The 23203-nt window shown below is 38.1% G+C and overlaps 1 protein-coding gene across 1 annotated transcript in view; it reads left to right on the top strand.

Moving 5' to 3' along the window:
* Nucleotides 1-23203, top strand: part of SPAG17 (sperm associated antigen 17) — a 236047-nt gene that overhangs the window by 120418 nt on the left and 92426 nt on the right. The window contains exons 19-24 of the mRNA XM_032594369.1: nucleotides 753-931; nucleotides 2448-2545; nucleotides 10058-10297; nucleotides 11283-11394; nucleotides 13508-13696; nucleotides 15915-16028. Of these exons, the coding sequence (XP_032450260.1) occupies nucleotides 753-931; nucleotides 2448-2545; nucleotides 10058-10297; nucleotides 11283-11394; nucleotides 13508-13696; nucleotides 15915-16028 (932 nt within the window). The remainder of the gene's footprint in view (nucleotides 1-752; nucleotides 932-2447; nucleotides 2546-10057; nucleotides 10298-11282; nucleotides 11395-13507; nucleotides 13697-15914; nucleotides 16029-23203) is intronic.

Below are 23203 nucleotides of genomic sequence, written 5' to 3'. Positions count from 1 at the left end.
GTCTTAGGCCTCACTTTCACACAATCTGACAATAACTAATCTTGATTATCCAACCTAAATATTTCAACTTACTTCCTCAGAAACAACTCTCTAAGGACACTCAAATGTTGTAAGTATATACAACATTTAATTAAAAATAATTACAGTCATCCACATAAATAGAATGAATGGATTTGGGAACAACTATGACTGACCCCTGGTGAGCAACAACTCACAGATGTGAGCCTAAGTGCACATGCAGTGTAGGGCACAGTATTTACAGCGTGGGTATTCCCAGGCCAGTAAGTTTACAGCAAGACTGGAGCATTTCAATTAATCCAGTCAATTAGCTATCGTCACTTGAAAGAGTTTCTATTATGCTATAAAATTGCTCTAAAAAGAGATTGTACCATATTACTCTCCAGCTAACAGTGCTGAGAGTGACTGTTTCTCTAAACTGTCATCAACTCTTGGTGTTATTAAACTTTTGAATCCTTGACTGGGTTAGAAACATCTCATTTTTAAATGTGCATGTCTTTAATTGTGGATGAAGTTGGGCATTGTTCATATGCTCACTGGATATTTATATTTGATGACTTTGTACGAATTACATCAGGATATAATTGAGTCTATTGCATTTGGTATATGGGCAATTTAGGATCAGTTCATTTTTACAAAGTTTATTTGCATGGTTGGTGTCTTAAGTATTACTGACTTTAACAGTAACTCGATTGTCATTTTCTCTTCTTTGCTTTTTTTTTTTTTAATTTTAGGAATTATTTGGAACTTGTTGCAAACTCCATTCAAGATTGGATCATAAAAGAAGAAGCTATATATCAGGAAGCTAAAATGGCTGAGGAAATCACTAGGACGAAGGCCGAGCTGGAATTGAAATATTCTGCTACTACCAAAATCACTTCTAACAAAATGTATTCTGTTAAAAAACCTAAAAGTAAGTCACTGGTTGAACTTACACGTAAAGTCCCAAGACATTCTTCCATTTGATAATTTAATCAAGACTGAATATTTCAGTATTAAAACAAGTTGCCTACAAATTTCTGTGACTCTTTGCTTTCTCTAAAAAATAGAATAGCTGAGTTCTAAATATGATCAATTTGGTGATGGGATAATGGGATATTTGTCTTATATTGATGCCACCTCCTGCAGGATCTGGAAGATTCGATCTGTCCTGCAGATTAAATGTGATGTTAGGGAAATGCCAGATGTCTTCATTTTGGTAGGGTTGATAGTTTCAGCTATCTAAGATTTGTTGACAATATAAGAGGCAAATTCGGAGTATGTTTCCATTAGAATACTTATAGATTCCAAAAGTGAGATTAAAACAAGACATTTCTTGGAAGAGCAATCAGAAGAATCTCAAGACTAATTGGGAGTAGGAATCTAGAAATAAAGGGAAAATGGATTCTTGAGGATTTGTGACAGGCACTTAACAAGGGGTGGAGTCAATACATACATTTATTTTTGTTGTTAATTTCCATGGCTTTGATGCTGTTGGGGAATGGAGAAGAGAGTGAAAAAAAGAGGAAGGATACTTGATAAAGGAGTAAAACAATGAGGTAACCTGTGTGGTAAATAAGGATATCTCACTAGGGAATGGTTTCCATGTTAATAATATTCATTATTTCTGATAGCATAAGTTGAGAATGGTTTCTCATAAAGAAGCAAAGCTATATATTTTCCAAAGATTTTGCAACTTCTGTCAATTACCAAAAGAATTTGTGTTTGACTTAATTCTAATGAATCAGTCACCATCCACTCAAATGGTTATATAATTCATCCATCAGTTTGGCCTTTCTCCTGACGGGGGCACAGAAGGACAGCACTAAGTATCTGGGATGATGGATGGGACTATATAAAGAGAGGTAGGGCTACTCTCTCACAATAGTGTCTAGGGCCACACTTGCCTATGACCAGGAAAAATTTCCTTTTCTTTATTCTGCTTCTGAACAGAACCAAAAGTTTAATTACTATCTAGATGCTGTTAAATCCAGAATACGGTTAGTTGGAGATTGAAATACACTTGGTAGGTATTGCATTCAGTTTGAGACCTCTTAAGTGAGGAAAGTTGTAAATCTTCCAAACAGAAGGACTATTATAGCAAGAGGAGGGCTTCAATGTGGAAGAAAAAGTTAGATTTGTTCTGTGTGGTCTTAAGCTAGGATTAATTAGGTTAAAGCTCTATGGATAGAGAGTCTACTTCAGTAAAAGCTTCAAGGTCTCAACACAGAATGGAATGCATTCTCCACGGTCGTTGAGTTCCTCATCCTTGGAGGAGCTTAGTCCCACTTCAGACACCCACTCTGGAGACAGCGAGAAGGAGTCAGGAATGAATAAATGGAGAGTTGAACTTGATAGTCTTTGAGATCCCCTACAGTTCAGACATTTGGTCCTTCAATGAACCTTTGTCGTAGAGAGTCACTAAGAAGTTTAATTTTCTCTGGCTTTAGGTAACAAAGGAATGAGCAAAGGAGAGATAGCGGATCAAGAAAAAGAAAAAGAAAAAGAGAAGGAAAAGATTCCTTTTATTTTAGAAGGCTCTCTCAAGGTAATTCAAGGAAAGACAGATGACACTGAATATTTACAAATTCAAATTTATTGTGTGATAGAGAGTTTGTGTGGTGGAACAAAAGTGATCTTTTTTGTTAACCTCTCAGAAATAATTGAATCTGCAATGAAAGAGCAGTCTCCCCACCAAGCTGTCTCCTCCTCTAGATGATAAACTTTGAAGGAATTCTGTATCATTCATTTTTATAAAACCCAAATCCAATGTGGTTCCTTGTTCATATCGTCTCTGTTTCTGCTGCAGGTGTTTGTTTCTTGTTTCCAATTTTTAATGACAAAATTAATGTATGCTTTTATAAGAGGTCAAAATTACTCTGGGTCTCCAAACCCCTGAAAATAAGAAATATTAACAACTTGATATGCTCTATACTTATACATTCATGCATACACAAACATAAAGAGGGTTTTCATTTGTTTGGTTTTGATTTAGATTTGTTTTTTTTTTTTTTTTACTCTTCCACATACTATTTTTTTTATAGCAAAGTATCATGAATATCACTTCCAGATAATATCTACAGATCTAACTTATTTTCAAAGAAATGTTGTTAGTTTAAATTTGGATATAGGTAAAGTATTAATTTCCTTATTAATAAGCACCACTTATTTTTCTATTTATACAGAAATATTTTACTTTTATGTAGTCAGATCAACCATTTTTGGCTAAAATTTAAGACACAATACCACATTTTGGCAAAGGTGTGAAGCACAGTGAATTCTCATACACTGGTGGTTGACATGTAAGTGGGCACTTCCGCTTTGGAAAACTGGGCATAGCTACTAACGTCAAGCAAACGATTTTCTTTTCACCTAACAGTTCCACTCCTAAGGATATGCCTAACAGAAGTGCATGGATGTGCGCACCCAGACACATGGACAGAGTTGTTCTTGCAGCATTATTTTTAATTCTCCCAAACTAGAAACCATTCAAATATACATCAGTGGAATGCCTAGCGTGGTTTAGTCCTATGATGAAATGTTATACAGCTCTGGGAATGCATGACCTATAGCTACACACAGAAATACAGATGAATCTCGGGGCACCTGGGTGGCTCAGTCAGTTAAGCGTTCAGCTTAGGTCGTGATCTCACGTTTGTAACTTCGAGCCCCACGTCGGGCTCTGTGCTGACCGCTCAGAGCCTGGAGCCTGCTTTGGATTCCGTGTCTCCCTCTCTCTCTGTCCTTCCTCCGCTCACACTGTCTCTGTCTCTCAAAAAAATGAATAAGTGTTTTTAAAAATTTTAAATAATAATAATTACAGTAGCTTTTTTGTAAGCTCACATACTGGGTAGGCAAGAGCTGACTTCCACACCCCCATTAGTATCCAATAAACCACAAAACAATGTAGGTTAATATTGGTGAGCCTCCCTAGCTTCGTGGTCTTAATGGTAAACATCATTACATGGCAAATCTTTGAGTTTATTATTAGTTGCTGCTTTACTTTATTAAAATTTAAAAATGTATGTTGGTTTTTCTTCTTTATTGATATATTGAAGTATGGAGACTTATTTAACAACAGGAATAATCTTTGCATTTTTAAAGCAAACTCCTCTTTAGCATTTCCTAAAGTTTAGTCCTCATCCCACAAAGACATGTGTTATGAATGCCTAGGGGTCTCCGGGGAGAAGAGACTTAAAAATACAGATGCCTTCATTCCATCTTAATTACATCTTTGTGAGTCGAATCTAGGAATTTTAATTTTGTATAATCTCCTAGAACCATCTTTATGCACATTATAGATTAAGAATGATAGCACTATTTTTTCATGGCGTGTTATTATTTTAATAAATAACTGGGTTTGATCTGATGGTATTTTATCTAGAATTTTTGTGGCCATGATGAATGAATTAGTATATAGACTTTGCGTTGTTATTAACAAGCATCACTATTAGTGTTAGTTTGGCTTTTCAAATAAATTAAGGAAGTTGGCAAGGTTGCTGTATCACGTGGAAAAAAGTCACTGGAGTTTCTATTTACTAGCAATAACCAATTAGAAAATGTAACCGAAAACAAGTATCATTCACAAGAAGAACAAAAACTATAAGGTGCCAAAAAGAATAATAAAAGATAAGCAAAGTCTTTATGGAGAAAATTACCACATATTATTGAGGACATTTAACACTTAATTAAGTGGGAATATATACCATAGTCATGGATGAGAAGATTCAACTTAGGAAATGAAATATACTATAAAATCAATGCTATTCTTATCAAGATCCCAACAGAGTTTTCATGAACCTTAGAAAACCAGTTCTGAAATTAATAAAGAAAAATAAAGGGATAAGATCTTTCTTTCAGGTAGCATTTAACTGTCAGCTTACATCTCTTTATTTTCACCTTGCTGTGTGTTTATATTTTAAGCATATCTCTTGTACAGAGGAACTATAAACTAGATTAAAAAAAAATCCATATCTGGATGATCTCTCTTTTAACAGGAGAGTTGAATCCTTTTATATCCTGCCTTTTCTATGATCCTTTTTTCCACCTTTCTTACTTTCTTTTATGTTGAATTTATTTTGTCTTTTCATTCTCAATCAGTTAATGATGGCAACACTAATTTGAACCCTAAGTGAAATGTTGTCCTCCCCCAAAAAACAATTCTATTTTTCTTATTAGTAGACTTATATTACAAAAGAAATTTGTATTCAATGACTTGTTAAAATATTTGCAAAAATTACTTTCCTCGCTTGCTACATAAGTACCTACATAATGTCCTCAACTTTGCCTCTAGACCCAAAAGGCCTAAAATATTAACTATCTGGCCCTTGACAGAAGTTTAAAATGTATGCACTCTATTTCTACTAGTGGTTGCTCTAGAAATTCAACTTGTATATGTAATTTAATGAAGTCTAAACTTCATAAAATATCTTTACTTTCTTCCAGAACAATACAAGGACCTATTAATATTATTTAAAATTTGCTTTCCCTCTCCCAACTTATATTTTAAGTTTTATTTTATCTTTTCTTATTCCCACAAACTGAACATTCTTATTGTCATTGTTTTACGTAGTCAGTGTTATTTAGCTTATCATTTGTTTGTCAAGCATTTCTTCTCACATTTCATATTTTGGAAGTATTTCCTTTAAAACTTCTTTTAGTGGAGGTTTGTAAAACCCTCAGTTTTTACTTACCTAAAAATTGGCTTTTTTTTACCCTTATTCATTAAATACAGTTTTCATTTGTAAAATTCTCAGTTTTGTAAGAAGATATATATATCTTCTTAGTACTCTCAAGATATTGTTCCACATTTTCCTGGGTTGATGTTGTAGTTGTTAATAAATTGTTGATCTAATTTGTCATTTCTTTATAAACAGTTTACCTTTTCTTTTTAAAAAAATTTTTTTAAATGTTTATTTATTCTTGAGAAATAGAGACAGCATGAGCAGGGGAGGGGCAGAGAGAGAGGGAGACACAGAATCCAAAGCAGGCTCTAGGCTCTGAGCCTGATGCGGGGCTGGAACTCACGGACTGTGAGATCATGACCTGAGCCAAAATGGGGCACTTAACCAACTGAGCCACTCAGGCGCCCCCAACAGTTTACCTTTTCTCTCCAGGTGCTTTGAAAATACTCAGTGGTGTCCTGGAAAATGTTTAGGAATAGCTCTCTCAGGGAAAAAAAAAAATAATATGTTTATTCTAAATTTTACTGATAACATAGTGCGTAGAGCACACAATGTACAAATTATAGAACAGACTACTTTTTGTTGTAAATTCCATTTAGCCAGTTGATTCTCACAGAATACTTTCACAGATTTTTACTAAGCTCTTAGTCAACCTATGATTAAACTGACAAACACTCAATATGAATGTTGATTGATGTTTTCATTGATGTGAACAAGTAAAACAAAAATGAACAACAGAGGAATAGGTCTCACTCATTCACCAATGACATGAGCAACTTCTTTGCTGAATCAGATAATTTTTATTTATTTATTTATTTACTTTTTAGTATGTTCACAGCTTCAGTTTATTTCAGTGAAAGGATACACATTAAAATCAGCAAAGATTTTGAAAGTTCCAGCTACAAGCTTCCTTTGTTTTCTTCCAGTGGAATTGTGTAGACAGTGCTTATCTCTCCCAGTAACAGTGTGTGACTACATGCATGGAGTATTGACATATAAGAAGCTCACCCAAACCTTGGTGTCCATGGCTTTGTTGGGAGTCCGTTACACAGACATGACTGAGGGACCACACAGTTGCACTGTGTCTAGCCTCTCCAGAGGTCACGCTGATAGCACATGGCTCAAAGACCCCACTATAAATTACAAGTTGCACTATCTGTTGTAGTCCAAGACCCCCAAGTAAACAAAGACACTCATCAGGCAGGATGCTCTAAGGCCTTCAAGGTAACCTCCCATAAGCTGGGCAAGAGTCTAACATTTCTTTGGGCAGGGTTAATTCTTTACTGCACAGGTCAAACCCTAATTCTTGGCCCAGGCTTTCTTAGAGCAAAATAATCATATTTGGTACAGCAATAGTATCAGTATGAATATGCCTAACACTTCGATGATCCAGTATGGAGTAGGGATAGAAGTAAAGAAGCAACTAAGCCATCCCGTAAAGTATTACATACATTTTCACATTTCTGTAATACTTTGATTATTTGTTCCCCCTTTAATTCAGTATTATTTGTACCTTAGGATAATGTTGTATAGACTATTTGGCACAGAAATTAGCTGATAGTTAGTAAAATCCATTTCTTCCTCAGGCTAGTCATTTTTCCGTTAATATTACATCTGAAGGAAGATTTGTCTATTTCCTAGTACATTTAATCATCAATATCAGTATTATGACTTATTTACATACGGTAATTGACTATACCAATGCCAGAGTTACACCATATTGCAGTATGGTTACGGTAAAATTCAGTTACAGAAAAAAAAAAAAACCCTGGAATTTCAGGGGTTTTTGGTATGCCTTCCTAACAGAATCAGTTCATGAACAGATATTATGGACAGGTGTCATTACAATTGGCCATGACTCATTTATTTACAAGTCAGTTGGGGATGAAGCTATACGCTCTGCCTCATTTTACAGACTTGTAGTGAAACTGGATTCTGTTGTGTGCTGTTATATAGCAGGGCTTGCTTTCCATCTAAAAGGACACAGGTGGTATCCAAAACAGTTACTTTCCTTGTTATTTGTACTACCAGATATCTTATTCCAATCTATTCCTGGGGCAAGGGCCATCAGCGCTCCAGTTACAAGTACTCCAGAGAATTTCCGTATCTGGAGACCCATAAAGTTCCCATAGGCATGCCCCACCGAGCAGCTACAATGGAGGGTCATTGCCCATGAGCACTTCAGGTTTCATCTGTATTAAAATAGTAAAAAAGGTGCTGTTGGATCAGGATACAAACACTTTCCCAACATGGGAAACACCTTCCCAACTCTATTAGCCTCCTGAGGCTGCCGTAATAAAATGCCACAAACAGGGAAGCTTCCAGGCAACAGAAATTTATTGTCTCACAATTCTGGAGGCTAGAAATCTGGAAGCAAGGTGGTGGCAGGGTAATCCTCTCTCTGTAGGCTCTGGGGGAGGATCCTTTCTTGACCCTTCCTAGCTCCTTGTGTTTGGCAGCAAGCCTTGGTAGATGCATCACTTGGTAGATGCATCACTTTTTAGATACTAGAAGAATATTTCCTCAGTTTATTGTACTACTAGTTACAATGTAACAACTCCAAACAGAACACTTTTAAATTTAATCTGCATTATTAACATTTTCACCATCACTTTCATGACTTTGGATAACCAACAGTCAGTTGGTCCGTGCTTTGTAGCATTTGCTGTTATGTGTAGTGTAAATACTCCCATCAGGCCATCAATATGACGTCACTGAATGCAGCACTGGAAGCATTATGCAGTCGCACACCATTACATTGTACGCATATTATATCTATGATACAGATATAATTGATATAAATAACATCAAAAACATAGATAATAGGGAAATGTAACAAAACAATTAAGAAGGCGCTAAGTTTTTGCTTCAGATTCTATGGCTCCCTCTTTTTCGGCCATACCCCGCTCATGCTCTGTCTCTCTCTCTCTCTCTCAAAAATAAACATTAAAAAAAAAAAAAGAAGAAGGTGGTAAGTTTTGAGTATTTAATGTCTTTGTTTTTAATATGTTATTTGAGCGTGCATTCGTATAATTTAATTTTAAATAATGGCTGTAGTTAACAACCAGCTTGCAAAATTCCTGAAAATTTACCAATAAACTCTGTCCAGTCAACATGAGGTAGATCCAGCACACGACCGTTACTGCCTGCTTTTAACTCTTTGGCCTTCCTGACTGTTAGGATTTGTGTCTTTCATCAACTCTGGAAATGACTCAACCATTACCTATTTAAATACTGTACTGCTTTTCTAAAGGTCTATTCCATTTCTAAGAGGGCTTTCAAACTCATCTTATTTTTAATGCCTATTAAAAATGTCTTATTTCTTATTTATACTTTTGATCCTTTCTTCTCTTGAAGCAAATTAAAGACTAAGCAGATTAAAATACTTATTTTACATCCTCTATTTGATAATTCCAATACCTTCAGTCTTTGCAGATATGTTCTCATAGTTTGTTTCTTCTCCAGATTCTTGCTTTTGGCTTACTTCCTCACGTTTTGTGATTTTCATTTGTGAGCTCATATCTACCCACAGTCTTTTTAGAATACATTTTTAAGGCAATGTACATTTTGGCATGCTGTGAAGATAGACTTGTGGTTAGTTCTCAGGGAAGACTCCTCCCACCCCACCTCACCTTTCACACAGGGCCAAGGAAGAAAGCTAGAACTCATGGTTTTCCTATATGGGGAAAGATAAGTTTTTAGTTCACCCAACAAAGGTGTCATTTTTAAAAATACCTGCTCTATTCATAGGTCTGACTCCCATGTTATTGCTCTAGTCCCTGTAGCCCATCAAAACTCCAGTTCTAGGCCTCCAGGGATGGGCAGATAGCCGTTGGAAACTTCTCTCCTCAGTTCTCCTGTTCCTTACTGGATTAGTGCTTTCTCATACCTCTCAATTTGCTGCCAGCCCTGCTATGCACTATGATGATTTTATATTTTACCTATCACTTTTGAAATATTTTGTGCCAGGAATGTTTCTTTGAACATCTGGTCTGCCATATTGCTGATTAACCATGTTTACGATCTAAATTGGGGATTCAGCTCATGTGGAAAAGTATAGGAAGCAGGGAGACCAGCTAAGAGGCTGTTGTAATAGTTCGGGCTAAAGATAAGAAGACCTGCGTTACAGAAAATTGCAGCAGCAGGTGAGAGAAGCAGCTGAGTAAAGGGTAACATCTGAAGAGCTTTGGCAGGGTGTAGTACCAGGAAGTTGGGTGAGAGAAGAGAAGCAAAGCTAAATGCAGGGTCTCCAGGTCAGGATATTAACTTGTTAGAGATACCACTTACAAAAAGCATTTGAAATACTCTCCCAAATGAACCTGAGTGGGATCTAATGTGTTTCAAAATCCCATTAATTTTTTTAAATGTGTTCACAGGCATGGAAAGAAGAACAAGATCGATTAGCAGAAGAAGAGCGCTTAAAGGAAGAAAAAAAAGCAGAAAAGAAGAGTAAGGAAACCGGTAGAAAGAAAGGCAAAGAAAAGGTAGAGAAAGAAGACAGTAAGCTTGTGAAGAGAAAATCTTTTTTGAAGGAGAAACCTAAAGAAGACCAGCTGAAGATCCCAGAAATAACAGAGGAGCCCCCCCAGCATCCAGAACCTGGGGTTGTTTATCCGGTAAAATCGATGTTGTAAGAAGCCTCTTGGGGTCCTTATTCATTGTTTTGGGAGAAACACGGCTTCTGTGGAAACACAAGTTTCCCAGTCTTCACTGACCCCACCGAAGGCCTTGGAGTTTCTTCTAGCAAAGATGATCTCAGACCCTACTCCACCCTCTAATGCCTAGGATGTTCTTTGTAGCCAGTCACCAAGATAGGAACACCCTGAGGCCAGTTTTCCATGAGTGCCCTGAAGCCAGGTTACTCAGGGCAGGAGAATGGAGATTTGACACAAAAACATTCATTTAGGTTAGTGCAAATAAGCAACTATGAAAGATCACAGTGAGCACAGAGGTTGGCTGTGTTTGTCTCCATGACAGGACCTGCTGAGTAGACACCCACGTTTTTTGCTCGTATGCTTTGGTAAAACCTGTCCCTCAAGCAGTCTTATGAGGAAAACCTAATGGGAAAGAGATGGACAGAAAAGAAATGAAACAGCCCTTGTCCTTTCTAGCAGCTACTCTAAGCCAGTTCTCGGATGTTAGCATGCATCACCAATCACTGGGGGCTCTATTAGCAACATTTAGTAAAACATGCCTTTACCATAGGACTTCGTAAAATGTAGTGTGTCAAAAAATAAAGAATAAAGTGTCAATGGTCCTCAAGATATCAGTTCACTTTGAACAGAAAATTAACAGCCAACAGAAGAGAAATCGATTTCTCCTCCCACTGCTTTTCAGTAGTACAGTCATTTGATTTGCACTAGGGTATCCGGGCGCTCCAGTGAACAGATTTTAAAATCTTGGGCCTCCTTTAATTCTGCCTGTCACTGTAAGACCACAGGAGGTGCTAAAGATAATATGGACACGAGCCTCTGAGTCTGCAGAGTGACAGGCATTCATTTAGCAGAAATTGAGCTTATGGCGACTGGAACTGGCTCACATCGATGAGCTGATTCTTGTCAATTGCAGCTCCACACTCAAAGCATGATTTTTCCCTTGTAGTTTTGTGGATACAATATGGGAGAGATACCCATCCAAATCTCCGGAACAAATTCTTACCTGTATCCTTCAGATGGAGGGCAGATTGAAGTAGAGAAGACAACATTTGAAAAAGGTACATTTTGAAGGCAGCTGGTTAATAGCCTGGAAGATAGTAAACCCTTTCAGGTGGTCTCGGGGCCTTGAACCATGAGTGTGATAGGTGAGGGTGGTGATGTGGCCACTGCAGTTTCTTATGCGCCACATTCAGGATTTCCAGACTTCACACTCTTCTGTTACAATCGCCTGCAGGGCACGGGCCAGCTGAGAGGTTAGCTGGGACGCTCTGTGAAGAAAATTCCAGTGGTGAAAGTCCTAACGTATTTCTCTATGATCGGGAAATATTGTAACAGTAACCACAACAAGCAAAGAGTTAATTAGTAGTATTAATTACAACACGTAGTGACATCTCAGAAACCAAGCACATACTGTGAGTTTACAGCAAATTTCTGGGTTGGTTTCTGGAGCACAGAGTTTGGGGGCCTGCCGCCGAGGTCAGTTATTTGAGCTACAGAGAAGTTGCTTCTGGATTCAGAAGCCTGTGAGTGGGAGAGGAATCTGGCAGATGCACTGCAGAGGACCTAATCTGGAAACTGCATGAAGAAAATGCATATTTCTTCCCCGGGAACCTATCAGGGACATCTTTGAAGGCTTATCTTTTCACTGCCCCTTAAAGATCTCTCAGGTGGAGTGGAGCTAGCTGGTTGTCTCTGAGAGATGTGAGGAGGTCCGGGAAGACCCTGTGTAATGTCCACAAGGTTATGCCCCCCGGGAGGGGGCAACACGGGCTCCTCCTATTCCCACACTCCACCTGATGCCAGCCTACCCTCTTCTCCCTCCTCTCCTTCTCCCCTCCCTACCTCCCTCTCTCTCAGTCCCTCTCTCTTTCCTTCTCTCTTGTCATCTAATAACAAGGCATTTAATGAGGAAATTATTGCAACCGTTAGATGCTGTTCCCTGTGTGAAATCATGGCTCAGGCAGAAGCATTATTAGATAGTAAGTAACTGCCACATCAAATAAAAGATCACACCAATAATTTTTAAAATCAAAAAGCCTGAAAGTTATTCAAATTATTTAAACAGTGCCTGGTGGTACAACTTACATCAAATGTCAGGCCATTTTATTATATAAGGTTTGTTTACTGGAAACATGGCAGGGGTTGTTATTAATATATAGGTACACATTTTTATATTATCATGTGTTTTAGCATTTGATATTTTGAATATCATCCTTGGGGACAGGGTACAATTAGTAGTCATTAAAAATGGAGCTTAGAATCACATAACTGAGAAAACTACTGGACTCAAGTTGTGTGCTGTTATGTTCTATTTTCAACATCTATTCCTTGCTCTCATCGAGATTTGAATATGCATACTTTTATTAGTTTCAAGTGGGTCACAGTAAATACGGTAATTTTATCCTAATCCTATCAGTTTTGGGAGATGGTCGCCCTCTCAACATTGAAAAGAATATGCTGAATTTTAAAAAGAAGAAGGAAGCTGAGAAAGGGGACCAAAAATGAGTCAGAACACTAGAAGAGAAAATGGGCCATTAGGAAAATGCTTATTTGTTGCTATCAACAATAATAACTGCTATAACTAATTGATGTAATTCTTTGTAAATTGTAAAACCCTTTCACATCAATTGACTCATGTGATTAATCACAAAATTGAGTGTAGGTAGCCTCAGCCAATGTATTTTCTCTTCTGTAATTTGATGAGAAAGTCTGCAAACAGGGGCGCCTGGGGGGCTCGGTTGGTTAAGTGTCCGACTTCAGCTCGGGTCATGATCTCTTGGTTCATGAGTTTGAGTCCTGCATCAGGCTCTGTGCTGACAGCTCGGAGCCCAGGGCCAGCTTGGGATTCTGTGTCTCCCTCTCTCTCTGCCCCTCCCTTGCTTGCACTCTGTGTCTCTCTCCTTCAAAATAAATTGACATTAAAAAAAAATGTTTATTTTAAAAAAAAGAAGAAGAAGAAACTCTGCCAACATCTCCCTGATCCACCTGCCATTCATTTCTGGGATTCCACCCTCACTCTCTTCCTTTAGGCATCTTTTTGTAAACTAGTGATATCCGTAGGTGTTTCCACTCCCTGGAGTACGTTCTATGCTGCCTTATGTACATGTCTTGTCAAGCGCCCTAATGGGGTATGACCAGCAAGCCCACCTTCTATCCCCTGATTTTCCCCAGGGCCAACTTTTATCAAAGCGACTGTGAAAAAGGACAAGCACACTTTTATAATTCATTTAAAAGACCCTAAGAAAATTGTGAAAAAGGAAAAAAAAGAAGAGGATAGTTCTTTGGAAGATGAGAAAGAAGAAAGAGAGGAAGAGCAAAAGCTTGACACAGGCAAGCGGCTGCCCCTTTGCGTGAGTGGAGGTTAGTCCTTGCATGAGTGGAGGTTGGTCTTTGCCTGAGTGGAGGTTGGTCCTTGCATGAGTGGAGGTTAGTCTTTGCCTGAGTGGAGGTTGGTCCTTGTGTGAGTGGAGGTTAGTCCTTGCGTGAGTGGAGGTTGGTCTTTGCCTGAGTGGAGGTTGGTCCTTGCGTGAGTGGAGGTTAGTCCTTGTGTGAGTGGAGGTTGGTCTTTGCCTGAGTGGAGGTTGGTCTTTGCCTGAGTGGAGGTTGGTCCTTGTGTGAGTGAAGGTTAGTCCTTGCGTGAGTGGGGGTTGGTCTTTGCCCGAGTGGAGGTTGGTCCTTGCGTGAGTGGAGGTTAGTCCTTGCGTGAGTGGAGGTTGGTCTTTGCCCGAGTGGAGGTTGGTCCTTGTGTGAGTGGAGGTTAGTCCTTGCGTGAGTGGAGGTTGGTCTTTGCCTGAGTGGAGGTTGGTTCTTGCGTGAGTGGAGGTTAGTCCTTGAGTGAGTGGAGGTTAGCCTTCCAGCAGTGCGTCAGACCCATGCATCTGACAGCAACACACATGCATCTCTACCACTTAGTGTAATTTTTCCAGATAGTAAGGCAAGCGCTTTGCCATTTTGCTTATGTACATTTTCCCTGAGGTAATGTGTACATACCCCGCACACACAGCCCATGGATAGTGGGCTACTCACTTGGTTTTTACCCCATCTGGATGCCCAGCTCTTGAGTCCAGTTGTCACACAGAGTCTATATAGGTGGCTGCCTTTAAGTAGCAACATTGAGTGTGCAATGTCCATCCTTGTCTGAATCTTTTACACAACTTGTACCAAGTGCAATCTCTAGGACTTGGGTTCTCATTAATTCATTTCTCCTAAAGTTTTAGCTTTTCTCCAATATTCACTACAAATGATGGGGTTTCCTTCTGTGCTCTATCACTGAGTTTTCCCCATGGTATCACATTTTTTAGGTTACAAGGACAAGAGAGAAATCCTATATTTAGTCTTGAGCGTCTCTACCTCTGGTAGTTGGGAGTTCCAGGTAGACGTCCTGTGATTATACACCATGAAACTTCCTGATAACACTATTTAACATCTCCAGGCAGCACCACCTGGGAAGACTAAATGCTTCCTGCCCAATGTGACATGGATTATACCTGCAAAAGGGAAGAGTCAATTAATCAAACGTTTTGAACTCAAGTTACTGATAAAATATATAACTAAATCTTACCAGCAGATTCAGTTATGATCACAGTGTTCTCCAAACTCAAAAACATAATGCTTGACAAGTTTGAATGTACCCAAGAACTTAAAACATAAAATTTTTAGTTACTTTTCTTCATTTTGCCTGATATAAGAATATGTGGCTTATTATTTTTTAAAAATTATGAAATTTGAATATTTATTTTTTTTTTATGAAATTTATTGACAAATTGGTTTCCATACAACACCCAGTGCTCATCCCAAAAGGTGCCCTCCTCAATACACATCACCCACCCTCCCCTCCCTCCCACCCCCCATCAACCCTCAGTTTGTTCTCAGTTTTTAACAGTCTCTTATGCTTTGGCTCTCTCCCACTCTAACCTCTTTTTTTTTTTTTTTTTTCCTTCCCCTCCCCCATGGGTTCCTGTTAAGTTTCTCAGGATCCACATAAGGGTGACAGAATTATGGGCAACTGTTATTTTCTTTAAATATTCAAATTTCTGTCATACAGAGAAAGACAGAAATTTGAATATTTAAAGAAAATAACAGTTGCCCATAATTCTGTCACCACAGCGGTAACCGCTATCGTAGTGTATTTCTTACTTTACGATCAGGAACATTTTCTTACTCATTAAATATTCTTCGAAAACAAAGTTTTCTAATTATTTCATAGTGATTTATTGGTATATACATATATATCAATAATTTACTTAACCATATCCGTGTTTTGGGGTGCCTGGGTGGCTCCGTTAGTTGGGCGGCTGACTTCAGCTCAGGTCGTTATCTCACAGTTCATGGGTTCAAGCCCCGTGTCAGGCTCTGTGCCGACGGCTCAGAGCCTGGAGCCTGCTTCGGATTCTGTGTCTCCCTCTCTCTCTCTGCCCCTCCCCCACTCCTGCTCCGTCTCTCTCTCTCTTAAAATTAAATAAACATTAAGAAAAATCATATCTATGTTTTTATATACACGATTTCCACTTTGCACTGATTTTGCTTATATTTCTTTTTAATAAAATGGAAATGCCCTTGATTTGATTTTGTCTTTTAGAAGAATCAGATGCAGAGAATAAAGCTGTCAGCAAGTTTGGATCTTTTTCGGCCACCTTAGAAAATGGCATCTGCCTCTCAATAAGTTACTATGGACCAAGTGGCATGACACCAGGTAAAATAAACACAACAGCAAGGATAAGTGTCCCATGACCAACGGTACCTGTCCATCCTCAACCTGCTCACTTGTTGATAAACACGTTCTGATTTAATGACCCTCTTTTCCTGAAAGGTGGGAATATACGTGTGAGTGTGTATATATACATGTGTATTTACATATATGTACATGTATAATCTTTCATACATAGAAAAAAAACAGTGCTTTGACATTTGAAAAAGAACTTATATGTAATTTTAAATATAGTCACATATACATATAAAATTTTATAGATAGATAGATAAATAATTTCAGTTATCTTTGTTAACTAGCCCAGGAAAATAAGTCTGTTAGTTGGTGCCAAAAAAAAGCATGATTTCTCAAGGAATCCTCTTGGTTTTCCACATAATAATATTTTTACGAATCCTGTGATTGTGGAATCTCAATGTACTTCAGAACTTAACAACCTTAAAGGAGCCATTCACTGGACATCTTGAAGGATTTCTTTACCCCACTTTTAATGAACAAATTCTCCAACTGGAAGCTATTTCCTTACAAACCACAAAATAATATGTCACTTAACCAAGAACCAACTAGGAAATCTTGTGGGTTCCCACGCGTGTTACAAGGATCTAAACACACAGATTTCATTAAAAAGAAAAAACTTTACAAAATCAAAAGATAATCCCTATGCTATATAGCCTTAAAACTATGTGTAGTTTTATCTGCCTATAGCTCTTTTTATGCAGAGACAATATTCCATTGGATCGTTATAATCTTTTTCTTACCTTGTACAAAATATTGTAGCACTCTAGTGAGTCAGAAAGCCCATTAAATTTGTTAGTATTTTTGCTTTATTTGGGGTTTTATCTTTTGATTTTGTATTTGGTTTGTTTCTGAGCCAGCACTTGAAGTCATTCTGTGCCTAACAAATTATGTATTAGATTCATTATCATACACAGTCACTAAAAAATCCTATCCATTCTTATCATGATTTCAGATTAAGACATTTACACTCTACAATCAACTCTACTGCTGCTGTTTCTTAAGTGATTTCCCTATTTTTTATTTAATCCTTAAGTTATTGTGCAAGTATTCCATTTAAAACAAATGTTCCTGATTTCAAGTTATAAGTACTGCATTTGAAATTGTTTCCAGTGTGAAACAAGTGGAAAGGCATCCCAACACTCATGGATTAGAAGAACAAATACTGTTCAAAAGTCTATACTATAGACACTATAGTGAAATAAGTCAGGCAGAGAAAGACAAATACCATATGATTTCACTCATATGTGGAATTTGAGAAACAAAACAAACGAGCAAAGGGAAAAGAGAGAGAGAGACAAATCAAGAGACAGACTTTTATTTTTAAGAAATAGACTCTTAGTTATAGAGAGCAATTAGGGATTAAGGAGTACACTTGTCATGATGAGCATAGGATGAAGTACGGAATTGTTGAATCGCTATATTGTACACCTGAAACCAATATGACAAAGCACGTTAACTAACGAATTAAAATCCAAACTTAAAAAAAAAGTAATGTTTTACTTTTCATGTAATAAAAATATTGAAGGCATGAGTCTTTACAAAAAATATAAACTCCTTACATATGCACATAATAGTAATGTTTAAGAACTTTTATCTGCTAATAACTAAACAAATTTCCAGTCCAGTTATCCCCCCTTAATTGGGTATATACAGCTTTCCAGAGCTTATTCATCTTGCTTAACTGAAACTTTTTACCCATTGAGTAATAACTCCCCATTTCCTTCTCCCTGAGCCCCTGGCACCGCCATTTTACACTTTGATTCTATTATTTTGACTATTTTAGATAACTCATGTAAATGGAATCGTACAGTATTTGTCTTTCTGCGACTGGATTATTTCACTAAGCATAATTTCCTCAAGGCTCCATCAGTGTTGTTGCATATTGCAGAATTCCCTTCCTTTTTAAGACTGAATAGTATTCTGTGATATGTATATGGCACCTTTTATTTATCCATTCGTCTGTTGATAGACATCTGGGTTGTTTCCACCTACCCGATTCTTTTTGTGACTTTTAGTTCCTTGAGTGCTTTCTCTTATCTCTGGCCATTTGCTCATGCTTTCCCTCTTGCTCGGACCACTTTCTCCTGCTGCATGTACCACCACTTAATGACAGTTAAGCTTCCTACCATCCTTCAGGTCTCAGCTTACAGATTGCTTGCTCTGAGAAAGACTTCACAGATCAAGTGGCAGTAGCATGTGAACTGGGTCTTTGGAAGTGAGTGGGAATTGCCTAAGCAAAGAATCAAAGGAAAAGGGAATTCTAATTACTAAGAACAGTGTGTACAAAATCTCAGTAACATAAAAGCACGACTTGTTTATGGAAAGGCAAACTGTGTAGTATAGTCAAAGTATAAGTTGTATAGAGGCATTTTGTGTTTGATTCCCTTCTTTTGTGTTCCCATGGACCACTGTACCTCCTCTATCATGGATGTAACACATGCCATTGTACCTGAGGGTTTTTTCATTTGTCTACCCATTACAGTGTAAATTCCCTGTAGCCTCGTTCGTCATTGGTTACCTAATTCCTAGTTCATGATAGTAGGTACTCAATAAATATTTACTGAATGAGTAAGTGGATGGGGATGAGAGAGAGGAGTTTCCAACTGCCTATAACTGGACATCATTCACTTGTTTATATACTGTACTTCCTATGGGTCAGGGATCTTGCTGGCACTGAGCCATGATGACGAATAAAACCATAGCATATCTACTCAAAAAAACTCATTGTCTAATGGGGAGAGAAAACATAAATAGAGAAATAACTGCAGAAGTGCTAGAAATTATGTATAAACAGAGTTCCAGGGGCAGCTAGAAAATACTTCCGAGAGAAAATACAGCATCTGAGGTGGTACTTTAAATTTTTTTTTTCAACGTTTATTTATTTTTGGGACAGAGAGAGACAGAGCATGAACGGGGGAGGGGCAGAGAGAGAGGGAGACACAGAATCGGAAACAGGCTCCAGGCTCTGAGCCATCAGCCCAGAGCCTGACGCGGGGCTCGAACTCCCGGACCGCGAGATCGTGACCTGACTGAAGTCGGACGCTTAACCGACTGCGCCACCCAGGCGCCCCAGAGGTGGTACTTTAGAGACGAATGGGAACTATCCAGACAAAGCAACAAGGAAAGGCAATTCTAGATAGTAAGAACCATTTGTATAAATGTACAGTTGTGTAAAAGCATGCCATCTTTACAGAAAAGTGAAAAGTTGAGTGTGGCTGGAGTGGAGGAAAATGAGTCCTGTATGCCCTATAAGATCAGTGAGTGTCAGAGGTGTTTAAGTAAGGGAAGGGAAGTGACATGATTGGATTTCATATTAGGAATATAATTTTAGTGATAGTTTGAAGAATACACTGAAATGGTGGTATTGGAGGTGTCATACCAGTTAGGAGCCTGCTACAGAAAATCAAGAGATCAGTGAGACTACAAGCAAAGGGAGGACTAGATAGGAGAGGCATCATTCAAGAGAAATTTCTGATGGCTTGGTGACTGGTTATATAGGGTCAGCCAAAAAGAGAAAATGCAAATGGCCTCACTGTCTGACTTGGGAAATGAGGTGCTTGATTGGTCATTAAATGAGATTTGAGTACATAGACTTTCCTGTCCTAGGAAAAGAATCACTGAGTTTGAAACGTCTCCAGTATGACAACCGGGGGAGATGTCTAAAGGCAGTTGCACATACGAATCTGATGCTCAGAAAGAAAGGTCATGCCTTGAGATGTAAATTTTGGACTCATCAGTATGTAGATGATAGTTGGACCTCCAGTAGTATATGAGATATTCAGGTCTATTGTATGTAATAAAGGTGCTCAGTCCTGGCAATCACATGTGATTTTTCACAGGTGTAAATACCTGTGCCTCATCCATAGAGAGTCTGATTCAGAGGGTCAAGGGGGTGGGAGAGTGCTGAGCTTTTTTTTTTTTGTAATTCAGTGAGTAATTATTATGAGTAGCCAGAGTTAAAACACATCCTTTGTGTAAGCATGAGGGAAGAATCCTTGAAATTTAACGACAGTTAAGGATTCACCAGACAGGAAGAACCAGTAAAGAGACAGAAAGAAATTGCCCAAAGAAGGAAGAGGAGATTCAGGTGGGAGTATTACTCTGGAACCCAGAGGAGAATAGAACTCAAGATGCAAATTATGCTCAGAAGATTCCAACATAATTCCTTCAGAGATCAGCTCTCCTTTGACAATTCTGACAATCCATTGCTATATTAAGCATAAAATCAATCTTCTATGACTTCTTTTTATCATCTCAACTAAACAAACCAATTTCTTTTCTGAATTTCCTTATCTGTATCCCTTATTTTCCTATTTAATATGTCCTTGTATTGAAGCTATTTGAGTATAAATCTTATTTAGATTATTTTGGCTTCGTAAGGTCTTTTATACATTTTGTTATTATTACCCACTGGTCCAAATATTTTGCATATAAGAGTCTGTCAATAAATATTTCTCAAATATACAGTTATTGCCCTATAATTAGGAGTTCATAATATAGACGGGAAGGCAAGAACATGTGAAATAATGGCATCAAATATGTCAAAGTATTCAGTACCTGAGATTTTTTTAACTATAATTCTGATTCTTTTCAGGCCTTATATATTATTTTACTTTATTGGTTTTTATTTTATTTTTTTTCAATATGAAATTTATTGTCAAATTGGTTTCCATACAACACCCAGTGCTCATCCCAAAAGGTGCCCTCCTCAATACCCATCACCCACCCTCCCCTCCCTCCCACCCCCCATCAACCCTCAGTTTATTCTCAGTTTTTAAGAGTCTCTTATGGTTTGGCTCTCTCCCTCTGTTTTTTTTTTTTCTTCCCCTCCCCCATGGTCTTCTGGTAAGTTTCTCAGGATCCACATAAGAGTGAAAACATATGGTATCTGTCTTTCTCTGTGTGACTTATTTCACTTAGCATAACACTCTCCAGTTTCATCCACGTTGCTACAAAAGGCCATATTTCATTCTTCCTCATTTCCAAGTAGTATTCCATTGTGTATATAAACCACAATTTCTTTATCCATTCATCAGTTGATGGGCATTTGGGCTCTTTCCATAATTTGGCTATTGTTGAAAGTGCTGCTATACACATTGGGGTACAAGTGCCCCTATGCATCAGACTCCTATATCCCTTGGGTAAATTCCTAGCAGTGCTATTCCTGGGTCATAGGGTAGATCTATTTTTAATTTTTTGAGGAACCTCCACACTGTTTTCCAGAGTGGCTGAACCAGTTTGCATTCCCACCAACAGTGCAAGAGGGTTCCCATTTCTCCACATCCTCTCCAGCATCTATAATCTCCTGATTTGTTCATTTTAGCCACTCTGACTGGTGTGAGGTGGTATCTCAGTGTGGTTTTGATTTGTATTTCCCTGATGAGGAGCGATGTGGAGCATCTTTTCATGTGCCTGTTGGCCATCTGGATGTCTTCTTTAGAGAAGTGTCTATTCATGCTTTTTGCCCATTTCTTCACTGGATTATTTGTTTTTTGGGTATGGAGTTTGGTGAGCTCTTTATAGATTTTGGATACTAGCCCTTTGTCTGATATGTCATTTGCAAATATCTTTTCCCATTCCATTGGTTGCCTTTTAGTTTTGTTGATTGTTTCCTTTGCAGTGCAGAAGCTTTTTATCTTCATGAGGTCCCAACAGTTCATTTTTGTTTTTAATTCCCTTTTGTTTTGGGGATGTGTCAAGTAAGAAATTGCTGTGGCTGAATTCAGAGAGGTTTCTTCCTGCTTTCTCCTCTAGGGTTTTGATGGTTTCCTGTCTCACATTCAGGTCCTTTATCCATTTTGAGTTTATTTTTGTGAATGGTGTGAGAAAGTGGTCTAGTTTCATCCTTCTGCATGTTGCTGTCCAGTTCTCCCAGCACGATTGGTTACAGAGACTTTTATCCATCGGATATTCTTTCCTGCTTTGTCAAAGATTAGTTGGCCATACTTTTGTGGGTCTAATTCTGGGGTTCTATTCTATTCCATTGGTCTATGTGTCTGTTTTTGTGCCAATACCATGCTGTCTTGATGATGACAGCTTTGTAGTAGAGGCTAAAGTCTGGGATTGTGATGCCTCCCGCTTTGGTCTTCTTCAAAATCACTTTGGCTATTCGGGGTCTTTTGTGGTTCCATACACATTTTAGGATTGCTTGTTCTGGCTTTGAGAAGAATGCCGGTGCAATTTTTATTGGGATTGCATTGAATGTGTAGATAGCTTTGGGTAGTATTCACATTTTAACAATATTTATTCTTCCAGTCCATGAGCACAGAATGTTTTTCCATTTCTTTATATCTTCTTCAATTTCCTTCATAAGCTTTCTATACTTTTCAGCATACAGATCTTTTACATCTTTGGTCAGGTTTATTCCTAAGTATTTTATGCTTCTCGGTGCAATTGTGAATGGGATCAGTTTCTTTTTTTGTCTTTCTGTTGCTTCATTATTAGTGTATAAGAATGCAACTGATTTCTGTACATTGATTTTGTATCCTGCAACTTTCCTGAATTCATGTATCAGTTCTAGCAGACTTTTGGTGGAGTCTGTCAGGTTTTCCATGTATAATATCATGTCATCTGCAAAAAGTGAGAGCTTGACTTCATCTTTGCCAATTTTGATGCCTTTGATTTCCTTTTGTTGTCTGATTGCTGGTGCTAGCACTTCCAACACTATGTGAAACAACAGCGGTGAGAGTGGACATCCCTGTCGTGTTCCTGATCTCAGGGGGAAAGCTCTCAGTTTTTCCCCATTGAGGATGATATTAGCTGTGGGCTTTTCATAAATAGCTTTTATGATGTTTAAGTATGTTCCTTCTATCCCGACTTTCTCGAGGGTTTTTATTAAGAAAGGATGCTGAATTTTGTCAAATGCTTTTTCTGCATCGATTGACAGGATCATATGGTTCTTTTCTTTTCTTTTATTAATGTGCTGTATCACATTGATTGATTTGCGAATGTTGAACCCACCCTGCATCCCGGGAATGAATCCCACTTGATCATGGTGAATAATTATTTTTATATGCTGCTGAATTCTATTTGCTAGTATCTTATTGAAAATTTTTGCATCCATATTCATCAGGGATATTGGCCTGTAGTTCTCTTTTTTTGCTGGGTCTCTGTCTGGTTTAGGAATCAAAGTAATAGTGGCTTCA

Source organism: Lynx canadensis, chromosome C1 (genome assembly GCF_007474595.2).
Source record: "Lynx canadensis isolate LIC74 chromosome C1, mLynCan4.pri.v2, whole genome shotgun sequence".
Taxonomy (NCBI): Eukaryota; Metazoa; Chordata; class Mammalia; order Carnivora; family Felidae; genus Lynx; species Lynx canadensis.
Note: the sequence above shows the minus strand (reverse complement) of the source record. Positions and strands in the feature narration are given on the sequence as shown.